This window comes from Spermophilus citellus (genome assembly GCF_964194105.1).
Source record: "Spermophilus citellus genome assembly, chromosome: 16".
Classification (NCBI taxonomy): Eukaryota; Metazoa; Chordata; class Mammalia; order Rodentia; family Sciuridae; genus Spermophilus; species Spermophilus citellus.
Genome location: NC_138196.1, coordinates 34,721,181 through 34,740,756, shown reverse-complemented (window position 1 = coordinate 34,740,756; position 19,576 = coordinate 34,721,181). Strand labels below are relative to the sequence as shown.

At 37.2% G+C, this 19,576-nt stretch overlaps 1 protein-coding gene across 1 annotated transcript in view; it reads right to left on the bottom strand.

The window, feature by feature from the left end:
- Positions 1 to 19,576, bottom strand: part of ADAM32 (ADAM metallopeptidase domain 32) — a gene marked incomplete at both ends in the record, with an annotated part of 184,409 nt that overhangs the window by 150,226 nt on the left and 14,607 nt on the right. Inside the window, one exon of the mRNA XM_081269654.1 lies at positions 1,686 to 1,765. Coding sequence (XP_081125780.1) covers positions 1,686 to 1,765 — 80 coding nt within the window. The remainder of the gene's footprint in view (positions 1 to 1,685; positions 1,766 to 19,576) is intronic.

Here is a 19,576-nt window from a genome sequence, read left to right as displayed (position 1 = left end):
AAAAAAATATTCAATAACTTTAGCAATCAGAAAAATGCAAATCGATACTACACTGAGATTTTTATCTCATTCTAGTTACAATGATAATCATCAAGAATATAAATAATACTGCTGGCAAGGATATGTGTGGAAAGGATCACATATATACAGTCAGTGAAACTGTAAATTAGTATAACTATGGAGATCAATAATGGAGATTCCTTAAGAGACTAGGAATGGAATCACCATACCCAGGTATACCATTCCTTAGCATTCATCCAAAACAATTTAATTCAATGTACAATATACATATCTGTGTTTGTAGTAACACAATTCACAATAGATTAGTTATGGGACCAATCTAATTGTCTATCAATGAATGAGTAAAGAAAATGTGATACATGGGGCTGAAGTTGGGGCTCAGCAGTCGAGTGCTTGCCTCGCAGGTGTGAAGCACTGAGTTCGAGCCTCAGCACCACATAAAAATAAATAAAATAAAGGTATTGTGTACAACAATAAGTAAATATATATGTATATACAGTTTTTTAAAGAAAGAAAATGTGATACACACACTGCACACAGACACACACAATGGTGTTTGATATAGCCACAAAGAAGAATGAAATGCCATTTTCAGGAAAATGGGTGAAACTAGAAAGCATTATGTTACCTGAAATCAGACTCAGAAAGGCAGGCACTGTGTGTTTTCTAATATATGTGGAAGCTAGAGAGTAAAAAGAAAGAACATGGACCTCAAGAAAAAAAGAGGCAAGATCAGGAGAATAATGGAAGGAGACTAGAGGAAGGAAGGAAGGCAGGGAAAAGAATTGTCCAAGAAGTGAAAGACTAAATTATGTTTCGTGCATATATTAATCTGCCACATGAATCTATTATGCATAATTATAATGCAATTTAAAATTATATCTCAATGAAATCGTAAAAAAAAAAAAAAAAGGTCATCAAAAAGTTGAGCCAGGCATGATGGCACACATCTGTAAACCTAGTGATTTGGGAACTTGAGACAGGAGGATGGCAATTTCAAGGCCAACATTGGCAACTTAGTAAGACATTGACTCAAAACAAAAAAAAATTCTAAAAAACGATGGGGAGATAGCTCAGTGTTCAGAATAGCCCCAGGTTTAATCCCCAGTACTAGAAAAAAATTGTCCACTTATACTATTAGGCTTGTTAAATTGTATTTTATTTGTTTATTTAACATCCTAAGAAATAGCATAAGCACATGGCATCTCCAAAGAAATACTTAAATAAATCAATGGATAAAATAAACTTTCTCCCTTTTTAATAAAAATAGAAAAATAAAAAATTACTCCTTCTTTGAAAATGTGTAGTTTCATGAGTAAAGAATTAATAAAGAGGGTTTTGTTAAAAGATATTCTTGCCATTTTGAAGAATATTTTCTTCATCCAAATCTCCTTGATATCACTAAGACACTTAATTCTTCAACATTATTTTCTATGCTGAACTTTCAAAAAATAATTTACCATGAGGAAATGATAAATGTTAATAAACAAAGCTGACCATTCTCACATATATATTTGCTTTTATCAACAGAACTTTAAATTCCTTATCAGTAGTAATATTAGATATTTACATTCATATTTTATAATGGGATTCATATATTTCAGAGCCATGTAATGAAATATGAAATTTCCTATAATTATTTATATTATAAAAATATTTCTTACTGTATCTACCTCTGAATTATCACTTTTCTCTCCTTGGATTTTCTTTGGAAGTACGATTTGCAAAAATGGATTTTGAGAACCTGAAGAAATTAAAAGAAAAAATATTTAGCAACCCTGCCTTGAATTTGACTAAATATCTGTTTGACACTTTTCAGAGGTTTACTTGTGCAGGTAAGGATGGTTCCTCACTGTATACTCCTGTAAAAACCTTGAGCACTCATTTCATCAGCACACACACAAAATAGAATGAAAGAGAGATTAGCATGTTTTCTGTGAAAGGATGACACTCAAATTCATGAAGAGTTCCATATTTAAAACTAAGCAAAATAAAACAAAAAAAACTTGAAAACATTTAATTTAAAAAACATACAATGTAGTTTTAAAAGACCCAAAAAAATAAAAATATTCAATTTATACAAAATTTTCTGTTCCTGGAAAAAAAACAGAATAGACAAAAATAAACAAACAGCATACTTAAGAAAACCTGTTGACTTTTGTGCACTAAAGTCTAGTTTCATCCTTCTACATATGGATATCAAGTTTTCCTAGCATCGTTTGTTAAAAAGGTTATCTTTTCTTCAACATGTTTTTGGAAGCTTTCATAATGACTAGAAGACTATATCTATACAGGTTTTTCTCTGTTTCTTCTACTCTATTCCACTGATCTTTATGTCGGTTTCAATGCCAATACCATGCTATTTTTATTATTATAACTCTGCTGTATAATTTGAGATCAGGGATTGTGATGGCTTTCAGCATTTCTCTCCTTACTCAGTATTGCTTTGGTTCTTATGGGTCCTTTATTCTTCCAAATGAATATATTAGAATGTCTTCTAATTCTGCAAAGAGTGTGATTGATATTTTGATGGGGATTGCATTGAATCTGTGCTTTTGGTAGTTATGGCTGTTTTGACAATATTAATTCTGCCTATCCAAGAACTTTAAAACCTCTAAGTGCTTTTTCAATTTCTTTCTTCAGTGTTCTATAGTTTTCATTGTAGTGGTCTTTCATCTTCTTGGTTAGATTTATTCCCCAAAATCAATTCATAGTGGCTCAATGACCTAGAAATTAAACTAGAAACCTTGCAACTGCCAGAAGAAAACTTAGGCTCAACACTCCAACATAGTGGCACAGGCATCAGCTTCCTTAACAAGAACCCAAAATCTCAAGAAATAAAACCAGGAATCAATAAATGGGACAGCATCAAATTTAAAAATTTCTGCACAGTGAAAGAAGCAATTAATAACATGAAGAGAAAGCCTACAGAATAGGAGAAAATCTTTGCCACCTGTTTCTCTAACAGGGGATTAATATCCAGAATATATTTTTAAAAAACTCAAAAATCTTTAACAATTGTATGCACGCACACACATACACACACACACACACACACACACACTCTCACACACACATACACACACACACCCCAATCACTGAATGGGATAATGAACTAAACAGACACTTATCAAAAGAAGAAACATAAATGGCCAATGAATATTTGAAAAAAATGTTCAACATTCATAGTAATCAGGGAAATGCATATCAAAACTACACTGAGATTTCTTCTCACTTCAGTCACAATGACACTCATCAAGAATACAAACAAGAATAAATGCTGTCAAGCATGTAAGAATATATTTTACTGGTGGAACTGCAAATTAGTAGAACCATTTTAGAAAGCAGTATGGAGATTTCTCAAAAGACTTAGGGATGGAAACACTATATTTATCAAACTCAGCTATCCCACTCTTTGTTATTTATCCAAAAGAACTAAAATCAGCAGAATATAGTGAGTGATATGGCCACATGAGTATTTATTATGAGCTAATTCACAATAGCCAAGTTATGGAACCAGCCTAGGTGCCCACCAAATGATAAATGCATAAATGTGGTTTATATACAATGGAGTTTTAGCCATGAAAAATAATGAAATTATGGATTTTGTTGGTAAATGGATAGAAATGAAGAATATTATGCTAAATGAAATAAGCCAGACTCAAAGTCAAAGACTTCATATGCAGAAGCTAGAGCAAAGTATCAAGGGAAAGAGGGCAATTCAATTAAAATTGAAGGGAGATCAGTAGGGGAGAGGATCAGGGTTTATGGGAGAAACGAGGGAAAGGAATGGGGAGGAAGTGAGAAATTAAATTGAACAAATTATACTATATGCATATGTAAGTATACCACAGAAAATTCCACCTGTGTTTATGTCTATAAAGCACCAATTTTTTAAAAAAATGGATTAATAGAAGGCTATTGGTGGCTTAACATAATAAAAAACTTATTTTTTACATGAAGTCCAATGGGAATCATCAGTTTTCAATTAAGACTCAGAAATTCAGGTTCCCTCTGAGTGGTAACAAACAGCCCATGGCCTCAAAGTCACTGTGGTTTGCTAAATGCCACCATTCACTTTAAAATGACTCAGTTAATTTCACATTAGTGGAAAACTTAAAAAGGAACTTATAATAGAAATTATATAAACAATTTCAAATAAAAAGAACAATTTTCTAAATATTGTAATTGTAGAAAATGGCCCAGGGAGAAAAATGAATGAAGGACCAACAAGGAAGCAAGAAAGGAGATAGGGAAGGAAGAAGATAAGGTAAAGGAGTGGGAAGAATAAGAATTCCTAAATAGTTTTATAAGTTAGTTCCATCAAACAATATATAATTCCTATTTGGTAAAACCCCATTCAGGGAAAGTTATGTTTGTTTATGGGGATAATAAATCTTGATAATAAAAGAAAAAAATCATACAACCATCTCAATAGATACAGAAAAGGCCTTTGGTAAAGTCTATCACCCATTCATATTAAAAACTCTGGAGAAAATAGGGATAGAAGGAACTGACCTCAACATTGACAGCTGTATGTGACAAACCCAAAGCCAACAACACACTAAATGGAGAAAAACTGAAAGCATTTCCTCTAAACTCAAGAAGACAAGTATATCCACTTTTACCATTTCTATTTAATAAAGTTTTCAAAACTCTAACCAGAGGAAAAAAATTAAAGGGATGCAAAATAGGAAAAGAAATTATCTCTGCTAATGACATGATCCTATATCTAGAATACCAAAAACCTCCACCAGAATACTTCTATAGCTGACAAATGAATTCAGCAAAGTAGCAGGATACAACATCAGCACTCATAAATCAATAACCTTCCTATACTCCAACAATCTCTGTGCTGATAAAGAAATCAGGAAAGACTTTCACAAAAACTTCAGAAAAAATACTTGGTAATTAATCTAACCAAATAGGTGAAATATATCTATAATAAAATTTACAGAACATTGAAGAAAAAAATTGAAGAAGACTATAGAATATGGTAAGGCTTCCCTTGTTCTTGGATACACAGAATTATTATTTTTAAAATGGCCTTACTGCCAAAAGCAATGTACACATTCAATGCAATCCCCATCAAATTACCAATGACATTCCTAATAGAACTAGAAAAAAAAGAAATACCTTAAAGAATAAGGGACTCAGAATAGCCAAAGCAATTCTGAGCAATAAGAGTAATACAGGAGGAAAATTTGGGGTTCAAGATAGCGGTGGGAAGGGAGTGAGCCGTTCCGTGCTCCGCGCCGCTGCGCCCGCAGCGTGTGTTGCCGAGTCTTAAAAGAAAAAGTAAAGATCATTAAAGGAGATCTGTGGAAAAAGACTAAGCACCGTGTCAAGTAAGGGGCCTAGGTGGAGTGAGTCCGTCACAACCCCAGCGTGAGCAGTAAGGCTGCAGCCCCTGAGCTGCCCGGCTCTCTCGGCCCCTTTTCCTTCTCCTCTCCGCCTTTCCGCTTTGCTTCTCTCCCACCATCTATCCTCCCACGCTCACTCCCTAAATGTGGACCTCAATTTCTTTCCCCCACCCTGCCTGCTCTCTCGTGTGCCTAGTCACCCAGCCCGCACAGGCCCAAGGCGCTGCCTCCCCTCCCCCAGCCCGCACCCCCTCCCTGGGCGTCCCGACTACCGCAGCTGGGCCGCTGCCACCGCTGCCACTTCCTGCGGAGCACCTTAGAGCAGACTCTTCACCGCACGAGTGAGACACCGACCCACTGAGTAAAATGGAACAGCTGATAAGATGAGTGACAATTTAAAATCTAAGTGATCCAACATGGCGGCGGACGCGGACAGATCAAGTCTCTAACCCCTTCAGCTGCGCGGGCATAGGGAGAAGTAAACTATCAAAATGCTGTTTGCTCAGGACCACTAGGCACTGTTGAGCTGAAGGGGATCCCGGGCGAACAGTCTGGCCTTCTCAGAACACACAGAGCCCGGATCGGCTACATTCTAGCTCCAGTTCGCCTGTTTCTCGGGACTCAGCACTGACGATCCCGCTGAAATAACTAGTCAGCCCGCCTGAACTCACAGAGGTAAAAGCCAACCGAGCACGGTAGCCAGACCGAGGGAATCAGGTGTGACGCGGGACTAGCAGCACAGAACTCCCAGCTACCGCTCCCACCAATGCTGACAACTGAGGTCCCTTGCACCAGCTACCAGGGGCGTGGCTACTGGAGGGCAAACAAATTCGCTGGGGGTTCTCAGCCCCAAGCTCTACAAACTTAGGGTATGAGGGAGGCAAACAGGGAGAGTGTGCCCAGGCGTTCATGAAAACAGGACTCCCAGGAGCAGCAGACCTGGCGTGTAGCCAGTATTGTGGTGAGCGTCACAGGTGAGCGGGGCCTGGCTTGAGGAAACACAAGAGAAGGCCCTAGGCACTCAGGATTAGAGACCCCCACAGTCTGGGAGGAAGAGCTGCTGCACAGTGATTGGATCCCACCTATTGAGAAGAGAAGCTTGGCCCAGTGGGCACAGCTCCAGCTACTGGAAGAGAAGTTAATCAAGCTCTATGACTGCATTTATTATTATTTTTTTATTATTATTATTTTTTTATTATTTTATTTTCATTTTTTTTGTTGTTGATGTTGTTGTTGTTGTTCTTTAACTTTTTTATTAATGGTTTCAATTTTTTAATTCTTTTTATTTTATTATTATTACTATTATTTTTAAAACTTTAATTTCCATTTTTTATTATCATTATAATTTTTTTTTGGTTTTAAATTTTTGTTTCTTCGTTTTTTCTTTCTTTCTTTATTTTCACTTTTTTCTTTTGTATTTTCATTTCTTTTCAATTTTATTATTCCCCCTTCCTTGAATTCTACGTGCCTACACTCATTCTCTTTAGTGACTTCTTCCCTTCCCTTCTAATATCTTTCCTCCCAAGCATCAAATAAATTTATAAGAGTAAACAGTAAATCAACAGTCATACAGAACAAGAAGTAACATGAGCATAAAAAAGCAAGGAAGAAAAGGAGTACAAACAATGAAGGACAGCCTAAATATTCAGGAGGACCTAGAGTCATCAGAAAAATGGTCATATAAAGAACTCAAGGAATACCTTAGACAGATGAAAAGGAACCTTAAAGAGGATAAAAGACAGCAAATCCAAACAGTGAAAGATCACATTGAAAATGAATTACATAAACAGATAAAAGAAGAAGTTAAGCATCTTTATCAGGAGATACAGATTATAAAAAATAATCAAACAATAATTCTAGAAATGAAGGAAACGATAAGCCAAATTAAAAACTCAATCGAGAGTATCACTAACAGAGTGGAGCAAGTAGAAGCCAGAACGTCAGATAATGAAGACAAAATATATCATCTTGGAAAAAGTCTAGCCAACTCAGATAGGCTGGTAAAATATCACGAGAAAAACATCCAAGAGATTTGGGATAACATAAAAAAACCAAATTTACGAGTCATCGGGATAGAGGAAGGTACAGAGATTCATACCAAGGGAATGAGTAACATGCTGAATGAAATAATTATAGAAAACTTTCCAGAAATAAAAAAGGAAACAGATATACAAATTGTAGATGCATACAGGACACTGAGCACACAAAATCACAGTAGACCAATGCCAAGACACATTGTTATGAAGATATCCAATATACAGAACAAAGAGAAAATATTAAAAGCTACAAGAGAAAGGAGGCAGATTACATTCAGGGGTAAACCAATAAGGTTAACAACGGATTTTTCATCACAGAGGCTGAAAGCAAGAAGATCCTGGAACAACGTATTTCAAAAACTGAAAGACAATGGATGCCAACCAAGCATTCTGTATCCAGCAAAATTAAGCTTCAGGTACGACAATGAAATAAAAATCTTTCATGATAAACAAAAGCTAAAAGAATTTGTAGCCAGAAAACCAGCATTGCAAAGCATCTTCAGCAAAACACTACATGAGGAAGAAATGAAAAACAATAACCAAAACCATCAGTGGGAAGTGCCTTGGTAAAGACAGAGGACGGGGGGAAAGCTAATCATGGAGAAACAAACTAAATTAGAAAAAAAAAAAAGATAAATAATCAAACATGGCAGGAAGTACAAACCATATATCAATAGTAACTCTAAACGTTAATGGCTTAAACTCTCCAATAAAGCGACATAGGCTGGTAACATGGATTAAAAAAACAAATCCAACAATATGCTGCCTCCAGGAGACACATCTGATTGGAAAAGACATACACAGGCTCAAGGTGAAAGGTTGGGAAAAAATATACCACGCACATGGTCCTCGTAAGCAAGCGGGGATGGCCATTCTCATATCCAATAAAATCGACTTCAAGACTAAGTTAATCAAAAGGGATAAGGAAGGACATTATATACTGTTAAAAGGAACCATTCACCAACAAGACATAACAATTATCAATATTTATGCACCAAATAATGGTGCTGCGATGTTCATAAAAAAAACTCTCCTCAAGTTCAAGAATCAAATAGACCACAACACAATAATTATGGGTGACTTCAACACACCTCTCTCACCATTGGACAGATCCTCCAAACAAAACTTGAACAAAGAAACTATTGACCTCAATATCACAATCAATAACCTAGACTTAACTGACATATATAGAATATATCAACCATCATCAAGTGGATATACTTTTTTCTCAGCAGCACATGGATCCTTCTCAAAAATAGACCATATATTATGCCATAGGGCAACACTCAGTAAATATAAAGGGGTGGAGATAATACCTTGCATTTTATCTGATCATAATGGAATGAAACTGGAAATCAATGATAAAAGAAGGAAGGAAAAATCTTACATCACATGGAAAATGAACAATATGTTACTGAATGATCAATGGGTTACAGAATACATAAAGGAGGAAATCAAAAAATTCTTAGAGATAAATGAAAATACAGACACAACAAATCGGAATCTATGGGACACAATGAAAGCAGTTTTAAGAGGGAAATTCATCGCCTGGAGGTCATTCCTCAAAAAAAGGAAAAACCAACAAATAAATGAACTCACACTTCATCTCAAAGCCCTAGAAAAGGAAGAGCAAAACAACAGCAAATGTAGCAGAAGGCAAGAAATAATTAAAATTAGAGCAGAAATCAACGAAATTGAAACAAAAGAAACTATTGAAAAAATTAACAAAACTAAGAGTTGGTTCTTTGAAAAAATAAATAAGATCAACAGACCCTTAGCCATGCTAACAAAGAGAAGAAGAGAGAGAACTCAAATTACTAACATACGGGATGAAAAAGGAAATATCACAACAGTTGCTACAGAAATACAAAAGACAATTAGAAATTATTTTGAAAACCTATATTCCAATAAAATAGAAGATAGTGAAGACATTGATAAATTTCTTAGGTCATATGATTTGCCCAGACTAAGTCAGGAGGATACACACAATTTAAACAGACCAATATCAATGGATGAAATAGAAGAAGCAATCAAAAGACTAACAACCAAGAAAAGTCCAGGACCGGATGGGTACACAGCGGAGTTTTACAAAATCTTTAAAGAAGAATTAATATCAACACTTTTCAAGTTATTTCAGGAAATAGAAAAAGAGGCAGCTCTGCCAAATTCATTCTATGAGGCCAACATCACCCTGATTCCTAAACCAGACAAAGACACTTCAAAGAAAGAAAACTTCAGACCAATATCTCAAATGAACCTAGATGCAAAAATCCTCAATAAAATTCTGGCGAATCGGATTCAAAAACATATCAAAAAAATTGTGCACCATGATCAAGTAGGATTCATCCCTGGGATGCAAGGATGGTTCAATATACGGAAATCAATAAATGTTATTCACCACATCAATAGACTTAAAAATAAGAAACATATGATCATCTCGATAGACGCAGAAAAAGCATTTGACAAAGTACAGCATCACTTTATGTTCAAAACATTAGAAAAACTAGGGATAACAGGAACTTACCTCGACATTGTAAAAGCTATCTATGCTAAGCCTCAGGCTAGCATCATTCTGAATGGAGAAAAATTGAAGGCATTCCCTCTAAAATCTGGAACAAGACAGGGATGCCCTCTCTCACCACTTCTATTCAATATAGTTCTTGAAACACTGGCCAGAGCAATTGGACAGACAAAAGAAATTAAAGGCATAAAAATAGGAAAAGAAGAATTTAAATTATCACTATTTGCGGATGACATGATTCTATACCTAGAAGACCCAAAAGGGTCTACAAAAAAACTACTAGAACTAATAAATGAATTCAGCAAAGTGGCAGGATATAAAATCAACACGCATAAATCAAAGGCATTTCTGTATATCAGCGACAAAACTTCTGAAACGGAAATGAGGAAAAACACTCCATTCATAATATCTTCAAAAAAAAAAATACTTGGGAATCAACCTAACAAAAGAGGTGAAAGACTTATACAATGAAAACTACAGAACCCTAAAGAGAAAAATGGAGAAGATCTTAGAAGATGGAAAAATATACCCTGTTCATGGATAGGCAGAACTAACATCATCAAAATGGTGATATTACCAAAAGTTCTCTATAGGTTTAATGCAATGCCAATCAAAATCCCAACAGCATTTCTTGTAGAAATAGAGAAAGCAATCGTGAAATTCATATGGAAAAATAAAAGACCCAGAATAGCAAAAACAATGCTAAGCAGGAAGTGTGAATCAGGTGGTATAGCGATACCAGATTTCCAACTATATTACAGAGCAATAGTAACAAAAACAGCATGGTACTGGTACCAAAACAGGCGGGTGGACTAATGGTATAGAATAGAGGACACAGAGACTAATCCACAAAGCTACAACTATCTTATATTTGATATGGAGCTAAAAGCATGCAATGGAGGAAGGATAGCATCTTCAACAAATGGTGTTGGGAAAACTGGAAATCCATATGCAACAAAATGAAACTGAATCCCCTCCTCTCACCATGCACAAAAGTAAACTCAAAATGGATCAACGAGCTAGATATCAAATCAGAGACTCTGCGTCTGATAGAAGAAAAAGTTGGCTCTGATCTACATATTGTGGGGTCGGGCTCCAAATTCCTTAATAGGACACCCATAGCACAAGAGTTAATAACAAGAATCAACAAATGGGACTTCCTTAAACTAAAAAGTTTTTTCTCAGCAAGAGAAACAATAAGAGAGGTAAATAGAGAGCCTACATCCTGGGAACAAATTTTTACTCCTCACACTTCAGATAGAGCCCTAATATCCAGAGTATACAAAGAACTCAAAAAATTAGACAATAAGAAAACAAATAACCCAATCAACAAATGGGCCAAGGACATGAACAAACACTTCACAGAGGAGGACATACAAACAATCAACAAGTACATGAAAAAATTTTCACCATCTCTAGCAGTCAAGGAAATGCAAATCAAAACCACCCTAAGATACCATCTCACCCCAGTAAGATTGGCAGCCATTATGAAGTCAAACAACAACGAGTGCTGGCGAGGAAGTGGGGAAAAGGGTACTATTGTACATTGCTGGTGGGACTGCAAATTTTTGCAGCCAATTTGGAAAGCAGTATGGAGATTCCTGGGAAAGCTGGGAATGGAACCACCAGTTGACCCAGCTATTGCCCTTCTCGGACTATTCCCTGAAGACCTTAAAAGAGCATGCTACAGGGATACTGCCACATCGATGTTCATAGAAGCACAACTCACAATTGCTAGACTGGGAATCAACCCAGATGCCCTTCAATAGATGAATGGATAAAAAAATGTGGCATTTATACACCATGGAGTATTACGCAGCACTAAAAAATGACAAAATCATGGAATTTGCAGGAAAATGGATGACACTAGAGCAGATTATGCTTAGTGAAGCTAGCCAATCCCTAAAAAACAAATACCAAATGTCTTCTTTGATATAATGAGAGCAACTAAGAACAGAGCAGGGAGAAGAGTAGGAAGAAAAGATTAACATTAAACAGAGACATGAGGTGGGAGGGAAAGGGAGAAAAAAGGGAAATTGCATGGAAATGGAGGGAGACCCTCATTGTTATACAAAATTACATATAAGAGGTTGTGAGGGGAATGGGATAATAAACAAGGAGGGAAATGAATTACAGTAGATGGGGTAGAGAGAGAAGATGGGAGGGGAGGGGAGGGGGGATAGTAGAGGATAGGAAAGGTAGCAGAATACAACAGTCACTAATATGGCAGTATGTAAAAATGTGGATGTGTAACCGATGTGATTGTGCAATCTATATTTGGGGTAAAATTGGGAGTTCATAACCCACTTGATTCTAATGTATGAAATATGATATGTCAAGAGCTTTGTAATGTGGTGAACAACCAATAAAAAAAAGAGTAATACAGGAGGCATCACAATAATACCTGATCTCAAATTATACTACAGAGATATAGTAATAAAAACACCATGATAGTAGCACCAAAACACACATGAAAACCAATGGAATATAATAAAAGACCCAGAGTCAAATCTATATTCTTACAGCCACCTGATATTTGATAAAGATGCTAAAAGTATGTTAGAGAAAAGATAGCCATCTTAACAAGTGGTGCTTGGAAGATTGAATATCCACATGTAGAATAATGAAACTAGGTCACTATCTCTGGCCCTGCCACAAAATTAAACTCAAAGTGGATCAAAGACCTAGGAGTTAGGCCTGAAACTCTGCAAATCCTAGAACATTTAGGCTCAATAATCCAACATAGACACTAACACCCCTAAAGATCAAGAAATAAAACCAGGTTCAGTAAGTGACAGGGCATCGTATTAAAAATCTTCTGTACAGTGAAGGAAGCAATTCAGAGCACAAAGAGGGAAACTACAGAATGGGAAAAAATCTTTGCCAACTTCTCCTCAAATTACCAGATTAAAATCCAGAATATATAAAGAACTCAAAAACTTTAACACCAAGAAAACAAATAACCCAATCAATAAATAAATTTAAAAATCAGGAAAATATTGATAAACCTAATATGAAAACCAAGATGCCATGAGTATCTTGGTTTCTCAGGTAAACTGCAAGCTTAAAAACAATCTGTGTAAGATATATAACAAATAATTCATATCCAAAGTTGTATGGGCTCTCTCTCGCCCAGCAAAGAGGACCACAGAACAGGGTAGAAGAGCATGTGGCTGTGGAGTCACTCACTAATCAAGACCTCTGGAGACCAAGCAGGCAGTGGGTCTGATTTTTTTGCAGTTACCATGTATATATAGTCAGGCAGTAGCTAGGCAGATTATAGGCAGCCACCAACACACTTTCTTGCTAACTGTCCTTGCAGCGACCAATCAAGCAGGCTGTAGAGTAAACACAGGGACTGCAACACATGGCCTCATGCCCATGGCTGTGCCTATGGGGTAAGCGGTCGGCTGCTCATGTACTTAGCACGAGGGGAGTGGCCTGCCACCCATGCCCTTAATGTATGCCATGTATTCAGTACTCCATGCATTTGTCTCCACATAAAGTAAATAAAAATAGATGATCTACATGAATATATGCAACATGCATTCATCATTCATAAATACAGAATTCATTACTTCAAAAAGAACATGTATTTTTATAATTCTATATCTAATTATATAAAGAAAAATCTGTAAAAGTATCACCAAATTGATAAAAATAGCGGTTACCTTTAAAATTGCAATAAAATTGACAATCAAGAGGGATGGTAAGAGATCTGGGGTTGTGGCACAGCGGTAAAGTGCTTGCCTAGCATATGCAAAGCCCTGGGTTTGATCTTCAGCACCACATACAATAAATAAAATAAAACTATTGTGTCCAACTACAGCTAAAAAATAAATATTTTTAAAAATCCATATATATCTATTAAAAAAGAGGAATGGTAAGGGTAGCCTCTTTTTTTCTTTTAAAATATATTCATATATTACTAAATAAAAGTTCTTATGTGTTGAGAGCCACAGCCAAAGGGGCCCCAGCAAACTTCCAGCTGCCAGCAAACTTCCAGCTGCCGGCTGATGATTGGCTCACAGCAGCCCCAGCAACATCTAGCTGATTGGCTCCTCTGCGGTGATGTTCATTGGGCTGTTTCCCCGCCCCTCAGACTGCCAGCTGATGATTGGTTCACAGCAGCCCCAGCAACATCTAGCTGATTGGCTCCTCTGTGGTGATGTTCATTGGGCTGTTTCCCTGCCCTTCAGAATGCCAGCTGATGATTGGCTCACAGTGGCCCCAGCAACATCTAGCAGATTGGCTCCTCCACGGAGCTGCTCATTGGGGGACTTCTTTGGCTCTGCCCACATGACCCAGCCAATCAGCCTCAAGAACAGGAGGATTGTGGGAGGTGGTGAGGGTTGTGTGGGGGTGAGAGGCTTGTGGAAGCCGGTGGTGGCAGTTGGGCTCTGAGGGTTTTTTCCTGAGGAGCTGTTTTGTTTGGCGTTTGTAGTTCTAAAAATAAAGTTTGTTTCTTTTGACAAGTGGCTCCTGAATTGTGCCCAGCCAGACTGCGGCATTTGGTGGCTCGCACGGGGAGCGACTGAGGGTAAGTAAACTGCTCGCCCCTGAGGGCAGGGCGAGAGGATGGGTAGCCATTCTAAGTTTCCTCTTTTGTTTTGCTTCATTTTTGTTTTAAGTTGCCTGTCCCTGGAGATGAGTGAGACGGAAGACAAACCACTCACATCTGAGGAAAAACTATTTGCGTCTGAGGAACAGATAGGGAGAAAGGACTGATACACATTTCAGGAGGATAGAAAGGCTGATATAATGATTTTGTGTGGTTCCAATTTTATTTCATTCTGTCTCGGTTTTGTTTGGTGTTATCTTGTTGGGTTGTATTATAGTAGAAATACGGGATCAGCAATTAGTAAAAAACAAACCGAAAGACTGTTAAGTAAATTGTTAGAGGAAGGAGGCATCTCAGTAAAATCAAGAACAGTTAGGGCAAACGTTGATACAATACAACAATGTAGCCCATGGCTTTTTAAGGAGGAGTTGTTAGATATATCACAATGGGACCATCATGGTGAAGATTTAAAAAGAATAGAAAAGAACAACCCAGGGACTCTGCCAGTTGGCACATTGCCATTGTGGACACTCGTATCTGGTTTGCTTAGTCCAAAGCCTTCAATTCAGACAAAGGTAGAGGAAGGAGAAGACATATTGATTCAAGTAAAAGATAAGGTCTTTCAAGCTAGTGAGACAGAGGAAGGAAGTTTAGAGCAGAAAAAGCCATCAGGGGAAAAGTTACAACAGGAGACTGCTAATAACACCTTTCTATCAGAGAGCGTAAGTGTCCAACCATCAGCACCACCTCTACAGGAGACTGCTACTAACAGCATTCTATCACCAGAGGGCATAAGTGTCCAATCAACAGCACCACCTCCATATGCTAGGAGACTCCCAACCCCCGCAGTTGATAGTTGGGATCCTGAGACAGGATCTCAAGTATGCCCTGTATTTGAGGTAGGAGGGCAGCAAATTTACCAGGGTTTAAATTTCAAAACAGTGAAGGAGCTAAAAGAGGCTGTAACAACCTATGGTCCCCAAGCACCCTTCACTGTAAGCTTGGTCGAATCCATTACCAACTTAAACATGACGCCAGCAGATTGGGCTAATATTTGTAAAGCTGTGCTAAATGGAGGACAATACCTGTTATGGAAGGTTGCCAATGAGGAATTTTGCAAGGAGACGGCTAGGTGAAATGCAGCAGCTGGTTATTCTCAGAGAAATCTAGATATGTTGTTAGGAAAGGGACCTTATGAGGATCGGCAGCAACAAATTGCATATGATCCTGGCGTATACTCACAAATTGCTGTAGATGCAGTTAAGGCATGGAAGACTTTACAAGGACATGGAGGTTTACAAGGTCAATTATCTAAGATAGGACATCGAGGTTTACAAGGTCAATTATCTAAGATAATACAAGGAGCTAATGAACCTTACGCTGAATTTGTAGATAGGCTTATTCAAACAGCTACCAGAGTTTTTGGGAATACAGAACAAGCAATGCCATTAATAAAACAACTGGCTTATGACCAAGGGAATCGTTGGTGCAGAGATATCATTAGACCATGGAAACAGGAAGATTTAAACACATATATTAAATTATGTAGAGACATTAATGAACAAGAGCAAGTCATGGCAGCTGCAGTAAAACAGGCTTTAGATGCCAGAGACATTAATGAACAAGGGCAAATTGTGGCAGCTGCAGTAAAACAGGCTTTATATACCAGGCCAAGAACATGCTACAATTGTCAACAAACAGGACATTTTAAAAGGAATTGCTCCATAGGAGGAGGGTTTAACAAAACTAGGTATCAAAGGAGTAGAATACCGGGTATTTGCCCACAATGCCGTAGAGGGAGACATTGGGCTAATGAATGCCGTTCTCAAACCACCATAGAGGGTACTCCATTACATTGGGCTAATGAATGCCGTTCTCAAACCACCATAGAGGGTACTCCATTATCAAAAAACGAACAAGGACAAGGTGTTTATCCACAATATCATGGACAAAGGCATCGGGCTCCGTTGCCAAAAAATGGACAGGGGGCCCCAATGCTCCGGGGCCCCAAACCACAAATATACAGAGCACTGGAGGAACCCAGAAACCCCATCAGGGTAGTGACCAGGACACATTGTCCATCAGATCCCTCTTCAGACAAACCAGAGGGAGCGCAGGGTTGGACATCTGCGCCTCCGCCAGATCAGTACTAACTCCAGAGATGGGAGTTCAAATCATTCCCACAGGGGTAAAAAGGACCTCTTCCCAAAGGAACAGTAAGCTTATTATTGGGACGCAGCTCTTCTACTCTAAAAGGACTTTTGATAAGTCCTGGGGTAATTGATCCCGATTATGAAGGTGAAATAAAAATTATAGCCAGTTCTCCAAAGGGTATAATTTCACCAGGAGATAGAATAGCACAGTTACTAATAATACCAAGCCTACATGATAAATTTTCCAATCATGCTGTAGAAAGAGGTTCCAAGGGATTAGGCTCCACAGGTGTAGATTGGGCTATGCTTTCTTTAAATTTAGATTCTTGCCCCATGCTAAAACTAAATATTCAAGGACATGAATTTAATGGGCTGCTGGATACAGGTGCAGACCTTAGCATCATCTCTCGTCAAGAATGGCCAAAACATTGGCCATTACAACAAGCCACTCAAACACTTCGAGGCCTAGGAGTGGCGACTAATCCCAATAGAAGCGCAATGGTATTAGATTGGAAGGATCCTGAAGGATGTGAAGGAACTATACAACCATATGTATTGGATCATCTTCCCGTAAATTTATGGGGACGAGATGTCTTAGATCAATTAGGTTTGACATTAACAAATAACATCAATCAAAATGCACCCACTATTATGGCTAGACAAGGTTTTAGGAAAGGAAAAATATTAGAAGAACAAGAACAAGGTATAGCAGCACCAATACAAATAGATCAAGGAACAGATAGACATGGGTTGGATTTTCACAAAGGGCCACTGAGACAATAAAAATTACATGGAAATCAGAAAGACCAGTATGGGTTCCTCAGTGGCCCCTGACTAAAGAAAAGATACAAGTAGCCCATGATCTGGTCAAACAACAATTGGCGGAAGGACATATACAACCTTCTGTATCTCCCCATAATACTCCCATTTTTGTCATCAAAAAGAAATCTGGTAAATGGAGATTACTGCAAGACTTAAGAGCCATTAATAATGAAATGGTCATTATGGGACCTGCTCAATCGGGGATTCCTCAATTGTCTGCTTTGCCAAAAACTTGGTATGTTTTAGTTATAGATATTAAAGATTGTTTTTTTTCAATTCCAATTCATCCTGAGGATAGTCCACGTTTTGCATTTACTATCCCTGCACTAAATCATGAAGGTCCTGATCAGAGATATGAATGGAAAGTACTCCCTCAAGGGATGGCTAACAGCCCAACTATGTGTCAAATTTATGTTAACAAAGTAATCCAGCCACTTAGAAATCAAAATCCTGAACTACAAATATTTCACTATATGGATGATGTATTATTAGCACACAAAGCTAAAAACACATTGCTAGAATGTTATGCCACACTTACAAATTTATTAAAAAATTATAATCTAGAGATAGCAATAGATAAAGTACAATTAAATTTTCCAATTAATTATTTAGGAGTTCTATTATCCTCAACCATGGTCCGTCCACCAAAAATTCAAATACGAGTAGATCAACTCAAATCACTTAATGACTTTCAAAAGTTATTAGGAGACATAAACTGGATAAGGCCTTATCTAGGTATTCCAACAGGAGAATTGGGACCTTTATTTGATATCCTAAAAGGTCCATCAGATCCAAATTCACCCCGCATGTTAACGCCTGAAGCAAGAAAGGCACTAAAAATCATTGAAACATATATGGAAAATATGCATTTGGACAGAATTGATATAAGTTTGCCTTTATTATTTATTGTACTACCAACAAAAAATATTACTACAGGAGTATTTTGGCAAGAAGGTCCATTATTATGGATACATTTATCTTATTCTCCTAACACTATTCTTACTAGGTATCCTGAGGCTGTAGGACAATTAATACTCAAAGGAATAAAAACAGCAAAGGGAGTATTTGGAATTTCTCCCAATAAAATTATTACTCCATATACTATGAATCAAATTGATGAATTAGCTAATGAGTTAAATACTTGGGCAATAATCATGTGCAAATCTAATGTTTCATTTGATAACCACTTACCATCTAATACTTTATTGTCTTTTTGGTCATTGCATCCTGTAATTTTTCCAAAAATGACAAGAAAAACACCTATCATGAATGCTCCAAATATATTCACTGATGGGTCAAATAATGGTACAGCAGCAATAGTTACACCTGATCAAACTTTTACATTTTTAGTACCCAAACAATTAGCTCAAAAGGTAGAGCTTAATGCAGTATTACAAGCTTTTGTGATGTTTAAAGATTCTGTATTTAATTTATTTTCTGATAGTCAGTATATAGTTAATGCTATAGTATCCCTTGAAGATGCTGGTAGGATTTCCCCTTCTTCTACTGTTTTCTCTTTGTTTTCCACTATACAAAGTTTAATCTGGGACAGAAAAGATCCATTCTTTATAGGACATATCAGGGCACATACAGGATTGCCTGGAGCCCTTAGTTTGGGCAATGATTTAGCAGATAAAACTATACATGACATACATATTTTCTCTACACTAGAAGAAGCTATAAATTTTCATAAAAGGTTCCATGTCAATGCTAATACTTTACAAAAGCGTTTTAAAATAACTAAGGAACAAGCTAGACAAATAATAAAACAATGTCAAAATTGTGTGACCTTTTTACCACAAGTTAATCTTGGAGTCAATCCTAGAGGATTGATACCTAACCATATTTGGCAGATGGACGTCACACACTTGCCAGAATTTGGAAAATTAAAATATTTACATGTTACAGTTGATACTTCTTCTGGATTTTTGATGGGCTCCCTTCAAGCCGGAGAAAAAACTAAAGATGTTATAGCTCATTGCTTACAAAATTTTGCCACTGTGGGCATTCCAAAACAGTTAAAAACAGATAATGCCCCTGGTTATACTTCTACCTTTTTTAAACAATTTTGCTCATCATTTGGCATTACTCATATAACA